We start from the raw sequence: 26,351 nt of genomic DNA, 5'->3' as shown, positions 1-26,351 counted from the left end.
GGAAAGGTCTTGGGGCTACTGTGATACAAATAAAAATTGACACTATTTGTGTCACTAATTCCATCCTGCTGTAGCTATTTTCACCATAAAGCCAAATAGGTGATACCCCCCCCCCTTTTTTTAAAACAGCATATTCCATATTGCTAGAATACAATAAAAAAAGATTTAAGTTTGTCATTAATTTGTATTTCTAATACAAGTGGCAAACTCTGTTATGTCCGATAGCAGGGACCATGGCATTTCTCAAATACACAATAGAAAAATTACAGCAGAAGACTACCTGTGATAATTTCTAGACCTACTTGACCAGGTAAGTGGACCTAGGCCAGATCCCAGCCCCTCAGTTCTTTTCACAAAGGGCAAGAGACACTTGCTTGGTACCTGAAAGGGAAAATAAAACCTCTTTTGGGCTAAATGCTTGGTATTTTATTTTAAAAGTCAGTGCAGAAACTTCCTTAAAGTACTCTGCTCCTAAGGCTGCTTCTGCAGCATAACACAAAATGTTAAATGACCCAGCCAAACTACATACAGTTAGCAGCGCCCCTTCAAGGAGCAGAGAACAAGTTTTCCTCCATACAGCAGCACCAATCTCATTAACCACCACTGCCCCTTATATGTACTGCAGCAAACTGGCTACAGATGCCCTGACCTCTTCCTTTGAGCTCTGAAAAGATTCCTTTGGGTCCAAGTGTCCCTCTTCCATGTAGATGAATGTGCATAAACAAGAAGAATGATCCTGCACCCACTGAAGTCAATGACAAAGTGTTTGTTGACTTTAATGGTGCAGCGTAAGATGCCAAGAAAACTGAGAGTCCCTAAGATCTATATCAGCTGTCACAGGGTCTAAACTTTGCAGGTAATATTAGGTCCATTTTCATGATGACATGTGAACACCAGTGTTAATGGAAGGGCGTGCTCATGTTTCCCCCTCTAATGTCTGAAGAGTAAACATGAAAAATGGAAAATTTATTTTGAAAATTAAGAAAAATAACCACCATTTTATTTTTATTATTATTATGCAAAGTCCTTCTTCTTGCTCCCACTCAAATCAGTGTGAACGTTTTCTGAGGGCCTGATTTTCAGAAGTGCTGAGTACTCAGAGCTGCAGCTAGAGCCAGGGAGAGTTGCAGTTGCTGAGCACTTGTGAAAATCAGACCCTTCATGTCTGAACATGCAGCAACTAGACTAACAAATGAACAAGTCTGCAAAAAAAGTGAATTTCTGTGTAGACTTGACTACAAGTAAAAAGGCAAAGAAAGCCCACGATAGCTAACCATTCCTAGGGGATGATGGTTTAAAGCTCTCTACCTGGATCTTCTAACCTATTGAGCAGAAATGTGACAACTGCACTGCCTCATTATTTCAGTTCCATGGGACACTTGGAGAAACTGTCTGTGTAGGCTGCAAAACTAGGGCAGACAAAGGTGATGGAGCCATAGCCACAAACAAAAGAATCCCCTATGGTTAGCAGCCGAAGGTTCCTAATTCTCACAGGGCAGGAATACAGTGTGGTACCTTTTCACAAGGGCAAAACCAGAGAATTTGCTGTTAGTTTTGGCCAGGAAGCATCTGGGACTGTGTGTGGGCCACAGGTAAAATAACAGAACCAAACTGGTTAGTCTCTAAGGTGCCACAAATACTCCTTTTCTTTTTTAGTACCAAAAAGAGATTGTTTGATTGGTAGCCAATGTCTTGACATAGAATGGAATTGCTTGACATTGCACCTATAAGCCATCCAAGCCTCTGTTAGCAAAGCACAGACATGTCTAAGTGAGAAAAGTGTATGTTTTCCTTTAGAGTCTATCAGCTGTTAGCATGTTGTCATTGAGCCTCACATAATCCTCCCCTGAGTGTCGACATCACTGTTCTCTCCAAGTACACTCAGACCAATCAGCAAGATGTTGTCAGTTTGGGCAAATTTCCATAAATGGGTATGGAGAGTAGACATGACTTCATGCTCCTTACTAGACTGGGGGCATTGCCAAAACACTGAATCCCCTTTCTACTGACACAGTGAAGAGAGATTTTCAGATCTTGACTCATAGGCTTTGCACTTCATGGCAAGCAAACCACAGAAGCCTGTGGTGACTTTGTGGCCGAAGCCACAGAGTTCTGATATTTTGTTGAATAAGGCTGTTAGCAGATTTGCCATCACACACAAGTTCTTTTTCCGCAGACCTGCTGTTTCCTCCAAATAAGATGAAGCTAGAACAGCAATATTTCACGTGGCAGCATTTTTATGTGTCCATAGCAAGCTTTATGAACAAATCTGACTCAAGAATTGTGCCACTATTTTATGTCAAAAAAAAAAAAAAAAAAAAGCAGGTGTCTCTTAGAAGATAAACAGAACATTTAAACTTTATGTAGGTATAGTGCCCAATCCCCTTAAGTCAATAGGGCTCTGTTCCTCCAATGCTGCAATTGACTCAGCACAAGTTCAAGGGGTTGCCCATGCAGAGTTGACTGCAGGACTGAGCCGTGGAAATTTTTTTGGAGTCAGTGGAAGCAGGATCAGGCCCGTACTAGTTGCTCCTCTCCCTAAAGATAAATCCATCCCTTCACACAGATCTAGCTGCAGGACCAGGGCCCATGTGAGTGGTTATACAGTGTACCCTCATAGCCTGGTGTGTTGAGAAGGCCGAGTACTGCCTTCCAACTAAACAGTGTATGGGCCTGATCCAAAGCCAATTAAAGTCAATTGGAGTGTTTCTGTTGACTTCAATGAGCTTTGGTCAGGCCCTAAATGCATGTGTGGAAGTGCATTGCTGCTTTTATCAAGTTTTTTGCAACATTTTTGTAAAAACTATCTAATGGGTCATGATTTGACTAATTTTGGAATGCAGGCTCTTTGGACCATATCATCCATTAGGCATGGACTCCCCTTTCTGTCTGTATCCATCTGTTGTCTCTTGTATTATACCCAGATTGTAAACTCTTAGGGCAGGGACTATGTTTCTTAGTCTATGTTTTTATAGCCCCTTGTGCAATGGGGTTCTAGTATGTGACTAGGGCTACCAAGCACTTCTTGTTAGTAATTATTATTATTACCCACATGCACATCGTAGGCATGCATATCGTAGCAAAGAAATAAAAATAAAAATGTTAAAGCTGCCCTCCTCCAATTATTGCCTTTAAAGTTCAGCTTTGGTTTAGAAAGAAAATAATTCTTTCCTCTGCTCTTCTGTGTAGAATCAGGATTATAATACTTACTAAGGCACTTTTGATACCTATGCTAAAAAAGTGCTATATATGTGCAAAATATGGAGTATAATTAATTATAATTATTTATATTGATTATATTATATTATATGGGAGATGAACTCAGGATTCCCTATGTTGGTTTTTGACAAACCGAATTGGTTGAGTTTGGGCTTTGCAAAACCATAGTTGGTTGGGGGCCTGGCTCTATTTCACTTTATAATACTAAAGTATTGAGCTAGTGAGAAAGGTGCCCTGAAAGAAAGAAAGAAAGAATCCGGCTCACCCCTTCTCTCAGCTTCCCCTTTAAGAAGCGGGGCTAGCGGAGGGAGTCTCCCGTCCAGCTTTCACACCTTGGGTGGGAAAGGGAGGCGGGACCTCTCGCCTCTGATTGACGGGCTGCCAACATCAATGGAACGTTGTGTGTCCAAACCAAGGGCCGGCTGTCCAATCCGGCGGCGCGCGGGCACGTTCTAGAACGCCGGGCGGCCAATGGGAGCGGAGCGAAAGCGGGGGAGGTGGCGGCGGCGGGGGAATGTGGCGATGGCCCCAACGTGGGTTTGAGGCGAGAGCGGCGCTCGGGGGCCGGGGAAGCGCTCGCGGCGGCGGGGGGCTTTGGGCGGCAGCGGCCCGCGGGGATCCGGGCGGCTGGCGGCGCCCGCGGTGGGTGGCGGGGCTCGTTCCCCAGCCCGGGGCCGGCAGGAAGGGGGCCCGGGGCCGCGAGCAGGGGAAGCTGCTGCTGCTGCCGCCGCGGCGGAGGAGAGCGCGGCGTCGGCCCACGCGGGCAGGGCAGGCGGCGATGCAGCCCTCGGCGGCGGAGCGGCTGCGGGACTGAGGAGCGGGACGTGGCTCGGCCGCGGGGGCTGAGCTGGGCTTTGGCGGACCCGGGGGCGCCGGTTCTGTGGCCGGCGGCTCTTTAGCCGGGAGAGCGTCGGTGCCTTGATTTCCCCGCCCGGGCCTCCGGAGCGGACCCGGACTCTGCCATGCAAACGCCCCGGGAGGCAGTAGGGCGCTGACAGGAGCCGTCCCGGGGGCGCCCGGTGTGTTGCCGGGACCCCACGCTGGGGGGTGCGAGGGGGGGAGGGGGAGGAGATGCACCGGTGCCCAGCCGCCTCCCTTCCGACGCAGCCGTAGCAGCGAGCCCCGCCGAGCTGCCCCCCGGCCCCGGCGACCCCCCGCGGGCAGGACGTGGAGAAGCGAGTCTGCCATGGTGCAACTGGTGGCGCGGGCAGCCTAGCGCAGGGGCCCGCCGCCGCCGCCGCCGCCGGTCCCGGACCGGTCGCTGGACACGCTCCGCTGAGCGCTGCCTGGGACTGGCCGCCGCCGCCTGGCTTCGTGCCGCTCTCTCCGCTTCGGACCCCGGGGGCCGGGTAACAAAATGGCGCGGCCGGGCGCGGGGGCCCCGCTGCTGCGGTCCGCTCCTTGTCTGACTTTCCTCCTGATGGCCCTGGTGGGCCCCGGGTCCGGATCCGGGTCCGAGCCGCGCTGCGCCTCCAGCTGCGCCTGCAGCGGGGAGCTGCTGGACTGCAGCCACCGGGGGCTGACTGAGCTCCCCAGGGACCTCCCCACCTGGCCCGTCTATGTGTAAGTCCACGGATCTCCCCGGGGGTGGGGGGTCGGGGGGTGGGAGCTGGCCTCGCCTCTTTCCTGGTTCCTTTATTGTTTTGGGGGGAGAGGGAAGGAGGGTCAAATCCTGTTTCTTCCCCCCCCCCCCCTCTCTGCGGTGCCTAAGGCTCCCTGCTCCTTTGCCTGTGACGGATTTGCCTGTGCGCTTTTCGTATCAGGGTACGGTCTTGCAAAATCGTAGCCCGTGGGAGGCTTGCCATGGACTTCAGCGGGAGCAGGGTCGGGCCCGATTCCGCAAAAATGCGGAGCCCCTCTGGAGAGCCCAGTAGGAGTGGAGGGTGTGGGGGCCTGGCAGTAGGTCCTCAGCCAATCGCAGGATCGAGCCCTTCAAGTGTCCCAGTTCGTTCCCAACCACCCCCCAGCCTTTTTAGGCTCTCAACCTGTACACGGTTATGCAGGTGCTTTATTTGTTGTGAGTCCATTGAGGTCCAGGCTTGAGGTTAAGCGCATGCCTCAGGGCAGGATCAGTGTCTTAGTTTCCTGCTCTGTGCTGTTTTGTGCCAGTGATGAATAATAATTATCTTAGAGTTTGCGGTCAGCCATTGAGTGGGGCCACTTTTTCCAATCTAGTCGTTGTAGCAAGGCTGTTGGTCCCAGGATTTACAGAGACAAGGTGTGTGAGGTAATATCTTTTATTGGACCAACTTCTGTGGGTGATAGAGACAGAGCTCTGTGTGGTTCAAAAGCTTGTGACTCTCACACACAGAAGTTGGTCCAATCAATTATAGTTGGTGGGTATTTTACTTTAGGAATCTGCAACATTGCAGCTGCTGATCGTACAGTCGCTTAAGGCCTGGAAAAAGCCCTTATTTAACAATATTCCTTTTAGTTGATGTGCTTATTACTTTTTCTTACTGCATTGTTACCGGAGCGACTTGTGAAAAAGACAGATGCTGTGCTCCCTTTGTGCTGATTTAAAAACTCTTCTGAGTTCCTACAAAGAGTGTTCAAGAGCTGGTCCGCTGGTATTTCCTATACATAGGAGTGTGAAGGTGCTGAAGATAAGTGACTATTGTAAAAAATGACACAGCACTATCAAGGCAGAGTAGAATACGGTTTGCACAGGATAGTTGAGTTATTAAAGACTTTGCACTATATGGAAGGTATAGCAATAATCTGACTAGGCCATATGGTCTTGAACTCATTTAATTTTTTTTTTTAACTGTTAGTTTGGTATGCTGGATTTTTTTAAAAAAATCCAACAACAAAACCCCCTTTTTCTTCCAGTTTAATGACACAGGCCTCTTCCTACCATACACTTTTAAAATGGTCTCTTGTGCTTTTTCGCTGCAGTGTGAAGTTACTATACGGATCTCATGTTTCTCCCAGATTGAAAATTGAAGAGAGGGATGGAGACAAAGGAAAAGTTGCTGTGTAGTTAGTTCTCTGTTTTACAGTGTGCTTGGATAAGAAGTAAAATTCTTCTCAATCTGAATTGCTCCCTCTTCATGTTTTTGTAGCTATAGTTTTAATACTGGACAGAAAAAGGAGGCAAGAGGGATTTTTTTAAAAGACTATGACCTGGTGCAGATGAAGGCCAACTTTTCTAACTTGGGTGCTAAACTTAGGACCCTGAATCCCTATTTGGGCACCTTAACGAATGGCCTGATTTTCAAAAATGCTGAATGCTTACAGCTCACCTCACCATTTCTGAAAATCAGTCCACTTACTGGTGTGTGCATACATGGATCTACATGCCAGAGTTTAAGTATTTAGATTAGGAAATTTTGGCTGAAGCTGTTAAAGTGTAACGCTCAACCACTAGATGTTTTTAATTGGAAACAAAGTTTCAGGATATAAACATCGCTTTTGTGTATTGGTGGGGGGCGGATACATTGCTTTACTAGAGTTCTAGAGTAGCTGTCTTATATGTTGATGTCAAGTACAACTTGAAAGTTAGGTCGTGTTAACTTGAAATCTGAATTCTACTACTCTCTCTCAAATCAATCTAGAAGATGTATTATTGGCATATCAACTAAATTTACAGTGGAAGAGAGAATAGGTGACAGATAATGTGTCTGAGTTTTTACTGAAATAGTACTTAAAAGTAAAAATAAAAAAATGATTTTTCAAATTCCAATAATTTCTTTGCAGCTTATTTTGTAACTATCTTAAATCTGAAATTATTAAAAGTACAGGAAAACTAGGGGGAAAATTGGGGTCATCTCTGGCAATTTATTAATTTCATTTGGCTATCAGAATGCAGAAGAACCTAAAGCGTGTGCGTACTTACATAAATAAATATCCTTAACTGTTACCTTACCTTTCTGAAATGAAGACTAGGGAGGAGGGGGAGAAAGAGAACCTTGATGCTTCTGTCATTAGGGCTTTTAGGTATCTGAACAGATGTATACGTTGTTGAATATATAATACTTCTGGTTATGTAGATATACTGTATATCTACCCGGAAAGAAAATGGTCATTGACTTTTTTGGGGAGACCATTCAATTTGTTCTGAAGTAGAATTATTTTGTTTTAGGTTTGTTATCATTATGCACTTTTGGCTATAGTCAAACTACCTGTTTTATATGAGTTATTCTGAATTACCCTGGTCTTACTGAGTGCAGAATTTGGCCCTTTATTTTCAAAAACAAAATAACTCCTCGTGGACACCTGTTCGTTGGTGTGCAGTTGTATTGTGAAGAGTTCTGAATTCAGCTGAATGTGATTACGATGGTTTCTAATCTCCTGAGCATAATTTCAGAATCCCCGTGTTTCTTTTTAAACAAGACAGTGACTTGTCCACATAATTGTATTAATAACTCAGTTTAATTGAATTTACTTGTCTGTTTTTACAGACATGCTAATGCCCAGGAGTGTCATTCATATGGAACGGATTTTTGTGTGTTTTGAGTTCAGTTTAAATTTTATTGGTGAAGTAATCACACACACAAATCTACTGCTACAGATCTGTGGGTTGTTGATCTTTTAACCATTTACGCAAAATCTGATTTGTCAGTTCGGCTAATTCTTTGGTTAATTTAGAATTTATAAAGTGGAGTTTAGCAATGATTTTTGTATTTAATAATACATCATTTTTCTTGTTGTCCCTGTAAAATATGAAAAAGCAGCCAAAGAAGCTGAGAAACTTAGATACAGAAAATGTTTTGCTCTAAAAGTTATGTGGTGTCTAACAAAAATTATATATATTTACTTATCTAAATTATTAACAAAACCAAGCCACCTATTTTTTTTCTTTTATGATTTCTATGATAGGTGCTACTGCCATAATACAAATAAACAATAATGAAAGCTCGGTCCTAAAGAACTAGTTAATTATCAACTGGTGTTTAATCTATATTTGATTTCTTCTTTAAAATAGCATTGAATGTTGGAAACAGTAATTGTATCATGTACAAATGTAATACCTCATTTCATTTTAACACTTCTCTTAAAAAAAAAAAAACATTAAGGGGGGGAAGATTTTTAAAAAGCATCTAAGAGATTTAGGAGCACAAATCCTATGGACTTTCAGTGGGGCTTGGGCTCTTAAATCCATGTAGGTACCTCTGGAGATATCCTTCTAAAAGCTTACTCTTTAATTAGTCCCCTTGTGGCTAAACAATCCTTGGAGTTCATTTCCACTGCATTACAGGTAGATTTATAACCGTTTAAACAAATAACCTGTCAGGGTTGGCTTGTGATAGTTTTGAAACCAACTTTAATTATTAAGTTGTATATTTGCTCAGCAGGACTGTCGGTATTGGAAAAATGCATTGGCATCATTTGAAGGTGCTATTGTTGTTTTTGTTGCCTTTAGCTACTAAGAGTTTCTGTTCAAAAGCAATAACTCATTTGAAGAAGAGTAATAAACTGTGGCCACTTATAGTTAATGTAATATGGTACAGATAAGTGTTTAAAAAATGGACAGTGACATTTGGTACAGTAGTACATGTGAAAAGACCATGTTCTTTCTCACCATAGTTTGTGTTTTGAGCTTCTAACTGGGAACAGCAATTGAGCCCAAGAGTAAGTTGAAACAGTTCAGCATAACCCATGCAGTCTGTTGAATAAACCACACCAGTGAGCCACCATGCAAACCTTGCAGTTAACCAGTTGCAGCTCTGAAAAGTTCAGCATCTCTGGAAGGAGCTGAAAAAAATCTAAATCCACTGAGTAATCGATTGGTATCTCTGCTTACCAGTGTCTCGCTTTGAAGCCTCTCGAGCTGGTTAGACATCAAAAGACGTGAAATAAATCTGAAGTCTGATTTACATGAGCATATTATATGTGGCACAAACTTCAGTGCCAAACTTAGGAACAAAATGCTTCGTGCTCAGAAGTGCCAGGTGCAGAGCTCTGAGAACATCAGAATGACTTCGGAGATCAAGCAAAGCATTATGGCCATTAAAACAAAGTGCTCTCCCTTTTTCTTATTTTAAAGAATGGTAAAGAAGTCTATTAAATTTTTTTTTCCATAGACGAGTAAAAGATACTTTTTTTCCTATTGAGGGGTGATATTTTGGTCCCGGTTCTTATTTACAGTAAGGCTCAGAGAATGTAAAGGTGCCTCTTAGTTAGTGTGTGTGTGTGTGTGTGTGTGTGTGTAATTTGCTGCCAGATTGGTTTAAAGGAGTCCTGAGTGTAAATGCAAATCTGTCTATTTAAGTTGAAATATTGGCACATTTATGACAAACATCAATGATGATAGCCATAAGAAGCCAGGAAAGGAAACTACTTTTAACAACTTTGTTTTCTTAACTCCCTGTATTGTTAGTTATTGCCCTAAAAGTAACTTTGCCTGCTGCTCAGAGACGCTCACAATTCTTTCCCCAGTTGAATATGTAGTAACTCCAATAATTCCAGTGCATTTACTCCATATTTACACTGGGTTACATGGAAGCAGAATTTGCTCCTTCGGTTTATTACTCCTGGGTGAATTCTTCACCAAAATATTGAACATTCTGTGCACAGTATTTTAAAATTCTGCATATTTTATTTGTCAAAATAACAATATAATCATTCCAGTTTCTATTATTTTGGTAATTTATTTCAAAATACCTGTCAGCCAGTGTGTCTGTAACAATACAGACGGACACTAAAAAAAAGATTCAGGAAATGTTTTTGGCAACTAGATTCCATATTTGGCATATTAATACAGAACTCTGAGTAATAAGTCATTTAAACTACAATACAGAACCATATTTCCCGCACACCTCAGAAGCAGGGCAAGGGCTTTGGGGGAGCTCTTGTTAACAGCTGCTCACTGCTAAGGTGAGCCAGCTGTTCTGGCGCCAGCTCACCTTACCCATCAGCCCCTAGTGGGCAGTGCCTCTCCGGCAGAATGTATTTTTTGCGGGGGGGGGGGGGAACTTCAGGGGACGTGAATTCTGCACATGCGCAGTGGCGCTGAATTCCCCCAAGGGTAGTTTATAGGACACAACATAATAGCCCAGCAGACTTTGTAGTTAGTGAGCCGTTACAACTATATCAATATGTACGTTATCTAGTACACAGTCTCATGCAATTTCTTGAGTGTTTTAAAAAAAACAACAACCCACCTTTTTATCTTTTCTGTCTTCAGTGCGTCAGTGTAACATTATGGTTGTGGTGCGAAGGTAAGAATGAAATTCAACTTTACAATGGTGCACTTATGCCCGAGTATCCAGGTGTAACATTCATGCACATGGATAGCAAGGAGCGGAGCACTAGGGGGTGTCAGTTCTATTGACATCTGTGGAGCTGTGACAGTTTACACTAGTAGAAGATCTCCAGCCCCCGAGAATTTCAGGAGTTTAAAAACCCAGATGACATAACTGCATAATTTTATTCAGGTCCGAATTTTCACAGGTTTTTAAAATGTTCAGATTTTGACCAGCTCAACTGACGTAACCATATTTTGATCAGCCATGTAATTATGTGTCTAGATTTCAAAGCAACTGTGTGGCTCATTTTGGAGCCTTTTATCTCATTGCTATTTACATAGTATAGCCAAGGACGATAGTAATGTGTGATATAGGTGCTTAGGAGCCTAAATCTCATTGAAAATAAATGGGACTTAGGTGCCTAAATGGCTGGGTCGCTTAGGGCCAGAGTTTTAGAGGTATTAGGTTCCTAAAGATGCAGATAAGTTTTAGTGGGATTTTCAGAAATGCCTGGCTGCCTGAAATCAAATGTGCTCAAGCATTTGCATATCTTACAGCATGGAGTAATCCTGCTCAAGTCAATAGGCACTTAAGCACATGTAGTCCTTGTTGAATTGGGCCTTGATATGCATGGATCCTCAGCTACCTTTTTGAAGACTAACTGAGTAACCGGGCTGCTACTCTGAAACCTTTTTGAAGTGCTGGCTTGTCCTTGAAGGAGATTGGTGCTGGGTGTGGAAAACCTGCTCTGCCACTGCCTGTGTGGTACTTGCTTTTTGGATCTCGGTTGCTCTCAACTAAAATTCTGTCTCCTTTGGAAATGTGAGGGGAGGTAGGGGTGAGGGGAAGAGTTTGTGCTGCTGATTTGACCAAGGGAGAAGAGAGAGGTCCTGGGCAGTTCTTGCCTCCTGTGTCTAATCCTTGCTGAAGTAATGGAGCAAAGATCTAGAAAATCTGAGCTCATTTGTACCCAGCCCTTATGCAACTGTATGGGGTCAGGGTAAGCAGTAAGGAACTCTGTTTCCTCCTTCCCCTCTCCCCCTTTGTGTAAGTCTTGTGTAAATCATCCAGAATTGCAGCTTTGGGGTGTGTGGGAATAACAATCTCCTGGGAGCAGCAGAGGGATGTGGAGTAGGGGGACCTATAGTATAAGCCAGTGGGGAATGTGCTGCATCCCTTAACAAATTGCCTGAGGCAGAATGCTCCACCCTGGGCAGTGTTCACTGACCCCAGTGCAGGTCGGTGGCTAAATTCCACAGTTATGGTCCTAACCTTTCAAAGGAACGAAGGAACTGTAATCAATATACAACATGGGTTTGTAATGAATAGATCTTACCAGAAAATCTCGATCGACTTTTGTTGACACAAGTACAAACTCCAGTTGATGAAAGGAATGTGGTAAGACTATACATACTCTGATTTGAATAAAGCATCTAGTTCCCCTGAAATAGTTTACTCAGAAATTTAAACTCTAAAAGACGGTGTTCTCCACCGACTAGCCATTCTGTGTGTGGGATGTTAAGACTATTGCAGCTGAGATCTGCGTGTTTGCAATTTTCATGACAGTCCCTGTGTTGTGGAATGCCCCTAGCCTAATCTATTCTGTCGATCAGTGTCCTACAGACTTTGTTTTACAGATGTCACTGCTGCTTCGGAGTTACAGGCCCACTAGAATAATGGAATGACTATCTTAACCAGGTCTTCAAAACAATTTCTCCTTTCCCGCCTGGTAGTTGGATACTTCTGATGCACAACAAGGAAACGCACTTTTAAAACCAGGTTATAGATCCCTCTTCCCCCCCCCCCCAAAAAAAAAGTTGGGGTTTGCAGGGGAGACCCTTTCATGAGCTTAACTGTATTGAGACTAGTGTGATTAGAATGCTCTGTAATAGTTTTTGTTTTAATGACCAGTCTCGGGGTTCATTTGAATGTGTGTGTTGTCTTCTGGATTCATTGACCGCACTCAGCGTGCTCTGGACAGATTTTGCTATTGCCGAGAGACCATGCTTAGCGTGAGCCTGCCACTGGCCCTGTGGAGCTTTCCCCAAGGTCTTAATGCTTACCCCTCACCATTAAGTGGATACAAAGCAGTTTAAACTCAGTAATACTAGGATTGGATGTGCGTGGGGAGGGATGTAATATTTTATAGATCAGACTAGGAATGAAGCCTAATGACTGGAACACAGCTATTGAAGGGCAATTCTAATCCCAGCTGTCTCCTGCAAATGCTCTTTTAAATCTATTACAAGTCAAAGGACTTTAGGACCCTGTGAGAAATACCCAGAGTACTCCTCCCTCTTTCTGAGAAACTTCATGGGCTTTAATCACTCTGGGCTTTTCCTCTCCACAGCCACTGCAATTCAAAAGGCAAGAGTCCCATACAAAGGGAGCCAGAGCTCAATGGTCTGTGTTAATGTTCAGTGCCATTTACAATGGGTGCAGTTTGAAAGGGGGAGAATGAATGGTTTGGGAGATGAGAGGAAGAGAGACAAAGGAAAAATTTCCAGAGCAGGGAAACAAGCATCCCAGTGGGCATTGGCGAAGTGAATCCACCGTTCGCAGAAAGAATATGTCATTTTCTTAGCTTGTGCAAACTGTTCTGAGGTTAAGCATCTGGATAACCGCTGCTTAATCTCAGATGAGTTATTACTAGAATGACTGAACAGGGAGCAAATCGGGAGGTATGTTGCTGTCTCTCTTAGTCTCGTGGAAACAAGAGGGGAAAAACATATGCCCCAGTGGATTGTATCGATTTGGCATCTTGGGCACCAATTCAGCAAAGCACTTCAGCACATGTTTAACTGTAAGGAAGTGAGTAAAATCCCATACCTATTCCGGAAGGCATTTAAGCATGTGCTTAAATCCCATAAGAGGCATTTATGGCAGCTGTGGATTTCTGAGTGCAGCTATGCCCTTTTCCCTGGACCATGCCTTCCCCTCCCGCCCCCCAATATGCCACGGTCCCCGGTAGCAGATTAATTTGGTTTCCAGATGCTTTGTACTCCAGGTGGGTTAGATAATCTTTATTGAAGTCTCAGTTCAGTGCTGGTTCATTTCCTAGATAGCAGTGAAGAGGACTAAGGGCTTGTCCTCACTGCAGAGTTGACTTGAGATATAACTTGAGTGGTTCCTGAAACTTGGGTCAGGTTCACCACCACCTCTTAACTCCCACGCGCTGGTGCTTTTAACGTGAATTAGGTGACCTATCGGGGGATCTAAACTACACAACTGGTCAGCTGCTAACGCAGTGCTGTTTCACAGCATGGCCACCCTCACATCTTTCCAGGTAACCATGCCTGCTCCATGCACTAGGCAATCCCCTGCTTGGAGCAGTGCCGAGCAGCTGGACCTCCTCAGCCTTTGGGGAGAGGGGGCTGTGCAGTCCCAGCTGCGCTCCAGCCATAGGAATTATGATAACTATGGACAGATTCATGATCCATGACAGGAAGGGGCCATGACTGGGACACGCTGCAGTGCAGGGTCAAAATGAAGGAGCTGTGGAACGCCCACCACAAGGTGTGGGAGGGAAACCACCATTCTGGTGCTGTGCCCACAAGCAGCTGGTTCTACGAAGAGCTGGATGCGATACTTGGTGGTGATCCCACCTCCTCTCTGAAGGCTACTGTGGATGCTTCCGTGGCTTGTATGCCAGTTGAGAGCGGACTGAGCCAGGAGGAGGAAATCTTGGACGAGGATATGGAGAGGGAGGGGGACCCAGAGGGGAGGACAACTTGGAGGTCAAGAGATGCATGCTGTCAGGAGCTCTTCTCTACCCCAGAGGAGGCTAGCCAATCACAGCAGTCAGATCTTGGCAAAGCGCAAAAAGGAGAGGAGGCCCATGGTAAGTGGCTTTGATTTTGGGAATCTCTGATGTGAGTTGTTTGTGTGATGCGCGTACCCCCACATGCCTTGTCTGAGTGGCGGAACGCAGTGTTGACTGACTCCCTCACTTCGTGGGAACGGGCTTGAGAGATCTCCGCTGAACTCTCATGGAGATATTGGGGAATCCGCTGCCGCAGGTTCTTTGGCAGAACTGCTTTGTTTCTTGCCACATTAAGGGTAATTTTCCCACGCTACTCTACTGTCACGGGGGGTGGGGGAGGAACCGTTGCGACACACGAGAGTTGCATAAGGGCCAGGGCAGAAGCCTCAGTCTTGCAGAAGACATGCAGAAGACACAGCTTCTGGAAAATGTGGGGACAGGAATGATTATAAGCTCCCCCCCCCCCCTTACAGTGGCTGGCTCTGCCCAAGAGCCATGTGCCCAGTGTACAGTACGGTCCTGGAACACTGATTTCCCCTGCCCCTGCGGTTACTCACCATTTTGGGGGTTTTGTGGCTCGTGTGCTTGCCTGGGGTCAGCCAGTTAGTGACAGGTATGTGAATAGTGGCTCTGTTTTAAATCACTGAATCAGTGGTCTGTGTGTTGCATACAATAGTGCTTGTGTAAAATTTTGCATTTTGGCTTCACAGAGGGGACCTTGGGAACCCAGCCTCCCTCTTAGTTATCGCCGGCTGAATGGCTGCGCAGAATTTAGAAAGTGACCATGAAGAACTAAAGAGGACTTTCTGCGTGAGGTCGTGATGCACTCCGTGGCCGAAAAACAAGAATGGAAGGAGTGGTGGGACAGCGAGAAGAGGGACCGAAAGGAGAACGTGGCACGCCAAAACGAAGCCCCGGGGCGGCTCTTAAATGTTATGGAGCTCCAAGTGGACACGCTCCAGGTGATACTAGCTCTTCAAACCAAGCAGCTCCGGGACCACCCTCCCCTGCAGCCTCTGTTGCAAAACTCTTTCCCATGTGCCCCCCAGACACCACCAACACACTCTTATCAACCTCCTGGCTCCAGTGTGCATCCACTGCATTCCAGTCCTCCCCCGTCACAGTCCAGCCCTGCAGACTCCCCCTACACTCAACACCCGTCCTGCTGAAGTACAGTACCTGCTGCACTGTACTCCAAAGGAGAAGGTTGGATATGATACCTGGACATACACAAATCTTTAACCGTCCCGGGACCCCACCTCCTCCTGGGACCCTCTTGCCCCATTCCCCTCAGTGCTGACGTGTGTGTGTTTTTCAGTTAATAGAATAAAGATTGCTTTCAAACCAACACAATTCTCTTATTAAAAAACAACAACTGGAGGAGAGAGACAGACAAACCAACAAACAGCCCTTCAAAGCAACAGGCAGTTTTCTTAAACCTTCATAGTGCATTGTCTGCACCAGTCAAAATCACCTCCTAGCGTTACAAGCACTGCACTCCTGAGCATAACAACAAATATTAGTGGCTTTCAGCTTCAAGTTGCTGCCTCAAGGCATCCCTGATTCTTATGGCCCTGCGGTGCGCCCCTCTTATAGCCCTGGTCTCTGGCTGTTCAAATTCAGCCTCCAGGCGCTGAGCCTCAGCGGTCCAGGCCTGAGTGAAGCTTTCGCTCTTCCCTTCACAAATGTTATGGAGTATATAGCACATGGCTATAAGCATAGGAATATTGTCATTGGCCAGGTCTTGCCTCCCATATAGGCTGCACCAGTGGGCCTTTAAACGGCCAAAAGCACACTCAACCATCATTCTGCACTTGCTCAGCCTATTGTTGAACCTCTCCTTGCTGTAGTCAAGGTGCCCTGTGTATGGCTTCATAAGCCATGGCATTAAGGGGTAGGTAAAGTCTCCCAGGATCACAATGGGCATTTCAACATCCCCGAAGGTGATCTTCTGGTCCAGGAAGAAAGTCAATGCTTGCAGCTTCCTGAACAAGTCAGCGTTGTGAAAGATGTGTACGTCATGCACCTTTCTGGACCAGCCTGCATTAATGTCTGTGAAACGCCCACAGTGATCCACAAGCACCTGGAGAACCATTGAGAAATACCCCTGGCGATTAATGCACTTGGTAGCCAGGTGGTCTGGTGCCAGAATTGGAATATGCGTGCCATATATTGCCCCTCTGCAATTAGGGAAGCCCATTTGTGCAGAGCCATCCACAGTGTCATGCACGTTGCCCAGAGTCACGGTCTTTTGGAGCAGGATGTGATTAATGGCCCTGCACCCTTCCATCAACATGAGTTCAACAGTCGACTTTCTCACTCCGAACTGGTTAGCGACCGATCGGTAGCAGTCTGGAGTAGCCAGCTTCCACAGTGCAATTGCCATGTGCTTCTCCAGGGGTGGGGCAGGGCAGCTCTCATTCTTGTGTCCTCTTGCAGCCACTGCTCGTTATCTCAGACGTGCATGACGATGTGATCACACCACTCAGTCCTTGTTTCCCGAGTCCAAAAGTGGCGTTCCACTGTGGTCAGCACCTCCATGAATGCCACAAGCAATCTTGAGTTGTAGCTACTAGGTGTGGCGAGATCAATGTCGCACTCCTCTTGCCTTTGGAGTTTAAGGAATAACTCCGCTGCCACTCGTGACGTGTTAGAGCGAGCAGCATATTGGTCAACAGTGCAGGATCCATTCCTGCAGACCAAAGAAGCAGAGCGCGCAGTACACCAACTGTTGAAAGATGAGGCCAAATGCAGACGGACGCACATGGATTGCTGAGATGCGAAGCAATGCATCGCAGGGCATTGGGACAGGATCCAGGATGCCCTGCGACCCCCTCCGCCATCCCACAACTCTTAGCAGCAGAAGAGGAAGGGATGCTCTGTGGGATCCGATGAAGTGAGCTGTAGCTCACAAAAGCTTATGCTCAAATAAATTGGTTAGTCTCTAAGTGCCACAAGTACTCCTTTTCTTTTTGCGAATACAGACTAACATGGCTGCTATTCTGAAACTCTGTGGGATAGCTGCCCAGAGTGCCTCGCTCCGAATACCGCTGCAAATGCCGCAAGTGTGAACACACTCTTGTGCAGGCAGCTGATTGTGAACACACAACAGCGGTTTCCATTCAGTGCTCTCCGAGCAGTACTCTAACTCTGCCAGTGTAGACATACCCTTAGTGTCACTTTTAAAGTGTGACTGAACTGTAAATACACCGAATGCTACTCAGTTTTCATGGATTTTGGTTTCATACCATAAACTGGATACAGCATCTGGGATACGCTGTGGCCTCAGTGATGACATCATTTTCCTTCTCCTATGCCTGCACGTACACTCCTTAAAATCCAGCTGTAACACAAGATGTGTCTGCATGAAAGGCTCCTCTCCAAATCAGTTGAGGGGCAGGGGGGGGAAGTGGGGAAATAAAATAGTTAGTGTGCGGCTTGCGATTACATATAAAACAAGGAGGAAACATTTCGTGAAAGATTCAGATCTTGGAAATCTATCCAGACCAATGAAATGCACTGAGGCCATTCCGGAGGCATGTAGCCTGGGCCAAACTGCTTCTATTGTGCCAAAGTGTTTCAGGTAACTGGGGGCTTGAGAAATATGCTTTGGAAAGGGGCAAGATTTCTCCCTGCATTTAAACATGAAGCTGCTGTGTAGCTGTTACTTCAGCCTAAGGACTGTGCAGCCTTGCTGCGTCCCCAGACTCCTGTAATGGTGGCTTCTCCTTCCCTAATCTGGAGTGTACATTTGCACAGGGATCCCCTGTACATGCACAGCTGGGGTTGCACTTCCCCTTCATATGCTGCCTTGCCCTCTCTCCTTGACCAGTAATACTGCACAGTCCAGCTGTGGGTGAAAGGGCAGAATTTGCTCCTGAATGCAGCTCTGTAGCCTGAATTGTGCATTCTTTGTGCATCCCGATCCCCTCCTGAGGTCAGTGGGAGTTTTGGGTGCAAAAGGAATGTAAGATCGAGCAATAAGTATTTTCACTAGAAGCAAATTTATATACAGTAGAAGCTTTTGAATTCACATTCCTGACTGGCAGATCCATTCTGAAATTACTGAATTTTACAGGTTGGCAAATGACCAAGCAAACAATGTCATACGTCTTCCTTTGTCATGACTCCTCTCTTAGTAGTTCCCATTATTAATTCATCCTGTTGAGGGTTAACTGAAGTCTGCATTGCAGTTTGAGCATATCAAATCCTTCGCCCAAGAATCTTCCAGCTTTGGAGCTGTATGTGATGTGTCATGTGTGATGGGTTCCCCCCGGGGTGCTGCCTGGAACTAGGGTACCACTGAGCCCCCTGACCCACCAGCCTGGGCTCCCTCTCACACTGTACTGCTGTGACAAGCTGCAAAGCCCTCCAGGTTGCACTTTCACCAGCACACATACGGGTAGGGACACACCCAGCTGCAATTACAAGCAGGCTCTCTGAACAGCTCCTGCATGAGAAGGCTACTCCCAGAACTTCAGGCACACACTCCCTCTGGAGTATAAACCCAAAATTATACAGTCTTGCGCTGCATAGGGAACTGTACGGTGTAAACTTATAAAATTCGCCCCCTCCATCAGTGTGGAGAGGAATATGCAACAGCCTTCTGCCCCTGAGTTATGATTCCCACACACTTCATTCCAACCCACTGATTTAGATAAAGCAAAAACAAGTTTATTAACTACAAAAGAGAGATTTTAAGAGATAGCAAACAGATAAAGGCAGATTACCTAGCAAATAAAAAATACAAACTAAGCTTAATATGCTAAATAGATTGGATATGAATAACAGATTCTCACCCTAAGGGATAATGCAAGCAGGCTGTATATTCTTAAAGGGCAAGCTACACTTGTTTTACAGCTTGGAATCCCCAGGTGTTTCATTCACAGGCTAAAAATCCCTTTAGCCTGGGTCCAACGCTTCCCTAAATTCAGTCTTTGTTCCTCAGGTGTTTACAGGAGTCTTCTTGTGTGGGGAGTGCAGAACACCAGATGATGCCACTCCCTCTCTTATATAGCTTTTGCATAGGGCGGGAACCCTTTGGTCCCAAACCTTGGTTCCCAGACCCGTCTGTGGAAAAATACTGACAGCCCAAGATGGAGTCTAGAGACTCGTGGTCTCATCACATGTCCTTGTAGAGTCATAGCAGCTGTTACTCAGAGGCTGTCTGTAGCCTTCTCAGGAAGGCTCCCCAGCTGGGAGATAAGTTTCTGCTAAGGCCTATTGTTTTTTCCTAATGGCACATTTCCTTGAATAGGCCCTTCCCCACCCACTATCTAGATCAGGATGTCTCAAACTTCATTGCACTGTGACCCCTTTCTGACAAAAAATTACTACACGACCCCAGAAGGGGGACAGAAACCTGAACCTGCCCAAATCTGAACTGGGGTGCCCTCTGCCCTTGGGTGGGGTGGAGGGGTGGGCAAAGTCCGAGCCCCACTGCTCTGGGCCGGGGGGGCCGAAGCTGAAGCCCAAGGGCTTCAGACCCATGCAGGGGAGCTGTGACCTGAGTCCTGCCACCCCCGGCTGAAGCCCTCGGGCTTGGACTTCGGCCCTAGGCCCCAACAAGTCTTAGCCAACTTTGGCTACCCCGTTAAAATGGGGTCCCGACCCACAGGTTGAGAACCACTGATCTAGAATGAAAGCATCTTGTCTAGTGGGTGTTACCCAGACATAACTACATTTGAAATACATAGTCAATATTCATAACTTCAGATACAACAATGATACATGCATGCAAATAGGATAATCATATTCAGCCATTCATAACCTTTCAATGACACCTCACATGACTTATCTTGCATCAAATATTGTAATTATATCAATCATATAATAATATCACTGAAGAATATGGGGCACAGTGTCACATGCACACTCTCTCTTTTTTGTTTTTTTTAATATCTTCAGTATATCATCAGCCCATCAGTCTGTAATTTTTGAGAAGTCTATGAGTGTGCTTTAATATTTTTATGGTCCCTCTCTTGTGTTCTGGTGAATGTATCCTATCTAATCCAGGTATTACGATTGCATGTGTATGGTTGTATTCTCAGTTTGCTTTTCACTTTGTATATGTTGGTGGTTAGCTGAGCCGGGTTAGTGAAAATTTCTATAGAAAAGTTTCAGAGAGATTCTTTGTGCACTGAACAGCTTGTACACCGTTACAGGTTTCATAAAGCACCTTTTAATGTCATGCATTGATGGCATTTATAAAATGCTGTGCTCCTTGCAGTAGTTGGCTAAAAATCTGAGCCAGCATTTTAGCAGTTAGATTCTTTGTATCTCCGGTTTTGGGTGGTTAGTTTACTGTTGCTATTTGTAAAGAGATTATGATTTGTTTAATCTACAAATCAAAAGTATTTTGTGCTTCATTGATGTAATAAAACTAAATTTGGAAGGCTGCAGACCAGCTGGTATAAACAATTTTTTGTTAAATATAATCAGTTTGTAGTAAAGGCTTCACTTTAAATGAAATAATATATTTTTAGATTAATTATTTCAGATTAGACAACATAAATCTTGTCTAAATTTTAGAGCATATCCCATGTTTTGAGTTCACGTGGAAATGGTGTTTCAAATGTTAAACCAAACACCACACCACCTCTGAGACCCCACTCCATCCTTGCAGTTTTGTTCAGAGAAGATTGCCAAAGGTCTTCCAGGTGGGTCGGAAAAGGGAGTGCAAACCAGAGAGAAGCTTAAAACATGTAATCCAGATCTGCGCTTCCCCCCCAGATTCAAAGGGATTTAGATCCAGTGTTCTAGTTGGGCCCAAATCAAGTACTAGGCAAATAATTTGGGTCCCCCATATGTTTGTATTTGTTTTATAGGTGCCAAATGAGATAGGAGCCCATTGTGTTCGACACTGTGTGTACACATCTGCCTTCAAGAGTTTACCTCAACGCTAGAAATAAAACTCTTCATGAATCTGTTTTGAAATGCTGCTCCTGAAAATTATGAACATATTTTGCTCAGCCAATGGAGATTAGGCTGTTTTAATAAAGACAGTTAAAATACCATGTTTTAGGTTGTCTTTGGCCAATATAAACAGGGGTTTGCTGTGTTATCTGTCATCTGGAAAATAGATCTAAAAAGTTTTATGCCTGGCCAATTAGACTGTATTTATACAATATTTAAAACCAGTTCAGCTAATGCAATTACATCTGTAGCACAGACAGATATCTAAAGTGAAACTGTATACTTCCTCCGAGAGGAGGAACGGCAGAGAGGTTGAGAACTGTTGTGATAAATTGCACTTGACCAGAAGTTAGTAAAAGTTATTCAGGTTGTGTCTGGCCACGGAGCAGGAAGGTTGTGTTACTGGGTCATGTCTGAAACATGCTAACCGTTTCTGTCTGCTTGTGATGAATTATTTTTCTCTGCTTGTGTGACGTTTAAGAGTTGTTGGGGGTAGGTGGAAGAGGGAGACAGGGGTGACAGTACTGACTGAAGGTTTTGCTCCTGTGCTCACGTACCATCTCCTCAGCAGAGGTAATGGATTAGAGGACTGCTGGTCTGTGAATTCTATCATGGGTAATAAAATGGAAAGCATAGGAAACTGCCTGGCTGGAAGGCCTGTGAAAAATGGTCCCTTAAATCTATTCCAGTTGTCCAAACACTGCCGACTCTTTCTTCTTTTCTGTGTGTGCATGGAGCTAGTTTGGTTAGTAGGAGATACAGGAGAAAACTGGTTTAAGTAGAAGTTAGTTCCCAGCCCCTTAATAGCAGAGAAGCCATGGACCTGTGGGTTGCTGTATTTTCCTTGATTTAATTTAAACTGCCTTAGCCGGGCTGCAGTCTGTTCAGACTTTGGGAACTGTGAAAGAACACAGGTAAATCTTTCCCGTGGCATAGTTGTTAGGTAACAGGCTGATGCCAGAGTGTGATACTCCCAAGCCTCAGGATGCTTACTTAAAGGCTGCACTGGCTGCAGAGTCAAAGAGCCCAAGGCAACTGGGTGTCTAACTGCAGACTTTTTCAATGGCTCCTGGGTGCCTAGCTCCTTTAGGTTCATCAGCCTAGAGAAGTAATGTGTTTTGAAGTTAGGGGATCAAATGCACTTGTCCTCTCGTTGAGTTACTGCACCCACAAGCCAGGGGGTGAATCTGCAGTGCATCAGCTTGCTACACAGTAAGGTCCTGAGTGGATGCTGCAAAAGCTGGCTTGAACATGTTATTTGTTGTTTGCAAAGGGAAGGATGTCACTAGAAGAGGAACAGAGCAGCGCTATGTGTCCTGAAAAATTCTCATTGTCCTCCTTTTCTTCCTCTCCTCCCACAAGCACTTGATCATTCCTGCACCTGTTTGGTGGGGGATAGTTTCATGGGCATGGTCCAGAGCATGAATTTTGACCTCTGTGTATGTGGACGAGTTGGATTGTGCTTGTCTATTACTTATTGTCTGGCATAACTAGTGAGGCTTGTACATCATCCAGAATGCTATGTTTATGCATGTAAGTCACAATAAACCTTTCTCTCCTTATGAACCGGGATGCAGTTTCAGATCAGCCTTGTGTTTCGTTTGTTTTGGCAAAACGGGAAGCTTTGGCCCATTTCAGAGGATTTAAACAAACCACATATTTCACTTTGAAATATGTGCCATATTTTTTTGTCCTAAGCATATTTTGGTGCTGTTCCTATCTGTATAATCTGTAAACAATGCTTGGATGTTCACTCTCTCAACACAGGCCGATATTAACTAAATGAGTTGGTTTAAATCTTTCTGTAAAATGCAGTTGGTTTTTATGATTCTTTGGGTCATATCTATTGCAAGGAGCGAACACACGAACTAAACAATAAAGAAGAAAAATAAATTGGTTGGACACCCCATGGCTTGGGAATATTATGTACCAGGAGTTGCATGGTTTTTTAAATTTTACAGTGATGTAAAGCCTCTCTTTTTCAATCCAACCTCCCCCCTTTCCAGCACTTTGTCTCAAGACATTTGGTTTGTTTCATGCTACCCTGCAAGCTGTAGAAAAGCACAACCCCAGAAAAAGAGCATCTCATCTTTTACTCAGTGCAATCGAAAGCCCATTTAAAGACCCTTCATTGAGTTCAGTGGGCTTTGGAGCAGACCCTGCGTTCCAGTGGGGAATGAATGCCTGTTGTTTTTCTCTTTGCTCTGCTAGGTTAGAAGTATTACATTAGGCTGATAAAGCCGAACCCAGGCGAACTTCAACTCCTGTGTGCGAATGCGGAGAGGGAAAAACCTTTTCTGATTTGGGAGGTGGGCTGCAAAGCTGCTCTAACCCCGAGAATCATCACTCCTAGTTTCCCAGCGCTTCTATCTCAAGTGTTAGCACTTTGTGTCTTACTTAACAAGAAACTGACAAGCTTGTCTTTTCAGCCAGCAGAGACCTGTACTGGACCAATCTTAGCTCCTGGTGTTTTGCAGATTTCATATGTTTATCTCTGGTTTCAGAGTAACAGCCGTGTTAGTCCGTATTCGCAAAAAGAAAAGGAGACTTAGAGACTAACCAATTTATTTGAGCATAAGCTTTCGTGAGCTGCAGCTCACGAAAGCTTATGCTCAAATAAATTGGTTAATGTTTATCTCTGAGAGTCAAGATTGGATCCCAGTGAAATCACTGGGAGCCGTTCCATTGGTTTCACTGGGAATTGGATCAGGCCCCATTCAAGTAGATCTGATATCATTCTTGCCTGATTGGTTACAAACCATATTTTGTACTAGTTTGTGATTTACCTGCCTGGGACAAAACATTATATGGATTTGTTAGAGTCCGTTTAGATAACAGACTTTAAACAGATCAAAGTAATTGTTTTTCTCTTAGGGCTTGTAATGGTACCTATTGGTATGCTAAGGACATTAGGTCTTTTTGTTCTGCGTGTACAGTGACTAGCAGTATAGAATTGGGCCCTTTGGTGCTACTTCAATACCAGTAATACTAGTAACGGCAGAATGGGCTTCAGTGCTTCATGTGTTGTCAGTGTCATGACATGTTGTTGCACTGTCAGCATTTACATGGAAGGGGCTGCAAGTTTTTGGAGCCCTTTAGATTATGGGGCGAGGCATCCGCATCCCAGATATTGACTCCTGGGACCCCAGATGGGTTCTGTCTGCTTCCATTGCTGCTTCTGTAAAACAGGGCTAAGGATGCTGCTTATCTTGTAGGAGCATGCTCAAATAAATTTGTTAGTCTCTAAGGTGCCACAAGTCCTCCTTTTCTTTTTCAGATGGTTAGTTTGTGTAGCACTTGGTTGTAAAATAAGTGCTTACTATTATGATTATCTTAGCTCATATTCACCCATGGGAGTGGTTCTGGGGGACCTCACAAGGATTCCTCCAGCTTTTTCTCATCTAGGAGTGGGGCCTGGAAGAAACAGTGGATCATACTCCAAAGTCCTGTGGATCTTGGGTGATCTGCTGCAGACAGAAGGTGGTCTACATGGTGGGCACCAGGTCAAGTTCTATTCTGTTTGTTGTGTTCTCTCTCCTCCAGCTCCCTGGTAGTGTAATGCCATGAATGCCACTGTGCCAGGGAATCCCAGACAGGCAAATGCTCCTGGAAATCCTGGGAAGGAGAAGAGGGTTCTGCAATAATTCAGCTGGGGGCTGTTGCACTTTTTGTCCAAGCTTTTGTTTCCATGTGGGGTAAGGAGTGGGGAATGATGCATGTCCCCCAGAAACTGTGCTCCGCTGACTGCACTTCTGGATGTGAGTGGAACCTGGGGCCAATCCAGAGAGGACGATGTTGTGGAGAGGCTTCACTACCCCATCGCATCCAAATCCTAGGTGTGAGACAGGGAGATCCATGTACATAAGGGACCTGTTGCATGTGGACCTGTGGGTAATTTCTCCCCCTCCCCTCCCATTATTAAATATCTAAGGCTGGTTAGGGCTTCCATCCCCATGTCGAGGCGCTCCTTTCTCACCACGGAGCTTGAGGAGTAAGGATTTGTCACAGTGAGGAGAGCAGGGACATCACGCCCTTAAACTTTATCTGTATAGGCAGATAAGGGATTTCCTGCTGTCCCAGTGCATGCCTTCAGTCAACCCCACAACCCTCTGTGGATTTATGTGGCTGTAGCCCTGTTTCATAGTGGCTTCCTCCCGCAAGAGATGTGGGCAGACCCACTTTAATGGAGTTCCCTGCAGACGCAGGGATCTGCTCTAGTCATTTGCTGGGTAGGGCCTTAATTTAGAAGCTGTTGGGGGCGGGTCCACGTCTCTTTTCAGGGGCAGTGTCACTATAGGCAGATGCTAAATAACCGATTTACTCTTCCTATTGCAGCATTAATATTTTAAGGTATTTGGGTTATTTTAAATCCCCCCCAAGTACGAAAACAACCCCCCCCCCTCGAAAACCCGACCGCATAAGCACACCCCAGCTCACCTCTCTTTCTCCTGAGGTATTTTTTCCCCTAACACAGTCATTGGGCTGATAATTAGCCCCTGGTTTGTAGCAGGCTCCCAGACTGGTTACCATTGTTTACTTCGTTTGGTTCACCCTCCAGCTGTGAATACTTGAGCCTGCTGGAAGGCACCCTGTGTGCATATCTGCTAACACCCGGACCAAGGCTTACCAGGGAACAGACTGTGCTTGATTAAGCCATTTAGACTTGTCGTAAATGTCAAAAAAAAAAAAAAAAATCCGACAGCAGTTGAACTTTTCAAGGCTGCATGTTAATTAAACCACAAGTCTATTGGTTTCTGAGTGAGACACACAGTTAAAATAAAAAGAGGAATTCAGCGCAGACTGCAATCCTGGACGTTTGGAAACACAATGTGGAAGTTTCCCTGTCCAACAATTTCCAATTACTTCCTCTATGGGTTTCCTGAATAATTCCGGCCAAGGGTTATAAAACTGTCTCCTTTATAGCATAAGAACAAACACAGTCCCCGTCAGATTTTTTTCCTCTTCCCCACCCCCCATCCCAAAATATTCCCATCCTTCCCTGAATATGGGCTATTTGTCCCTCTCAGATCAGGCCTCCTCTTCCAAAGCCTAATTGCAACATTTGTAAACAGCAAAAAGCGATTGTCCTCTCCAGGAAATTGGTATCATAGACAGAAGAAACAGCAGTGCTTGTTGGATTGTTTTTTTAATTGGAAAATGTGCTCTGAAATGTTTTGTAAATGTTGTTGTCAGCGGCATCCGAAATTCTTCCTAACTTTTTTTGGGGGAAGGGAGGGGAGGTTGTTTTCTAATGCAGAATTCTT

The 26,351-nt window shown here is 45.1% G+C and overlaps 1 protein-coding gene across 4 annotated transcripts in view; it reads left to right on the top strand.

Moving 5' to 3' along the window:
* Window positions 1-3,726: 3,726 nt before the first annotated feature.
* The window catches only part of LRIG1 (leucine rich repeats and immunoglobulin like domains 1), a 128,118-nt gene continuing 105,493 nt past the window's right edge, over window positions 3,727-26,351 (top strand). The window contains exon 1 of one of the 4 annotated variants that reach the window (XM_048859495.2): window positions 3,727-3,752. In XM_048859495.2, coding sequence (XP_048715452.2) covers window positions 3,742-3,752 — 11 coding nt within the window. In that variant the 5' untranslated portion in view covers window positions 3,727-3,741. Of the gene's footprint in view, window positions 3,753-3,869; window positions 4,783-5,315; window positions 5,438-15,087; window positions 15,135-26,351 lie in introns of those variants that run through there. The other 3 variants (XM_048859492.2, XM_075130225.1, XM_048859494.2) reach the window with 3 other exon arrangements.

The sequence above is a fragment of the Caretta caretta genome, chromosome 7 (genome assembly GCF_965140235.1).
Source record: "Caretta caretta isolate rCarCar2 chromosome 7, rCarCar1.hap1, whole genome shotgun sequence".
NCBI classification, from domain to species: domain Eukaryota; kingdom Metazoa; phylum Chordata; order Testudines; family Cheloniidae; genus Caretta; species Caretta caretta.
The sequence above is the reverse complement of the archived record's forward strand: the minus strand, read 5'-3'. Positions and strand labels throughout refer to the sequence as shown.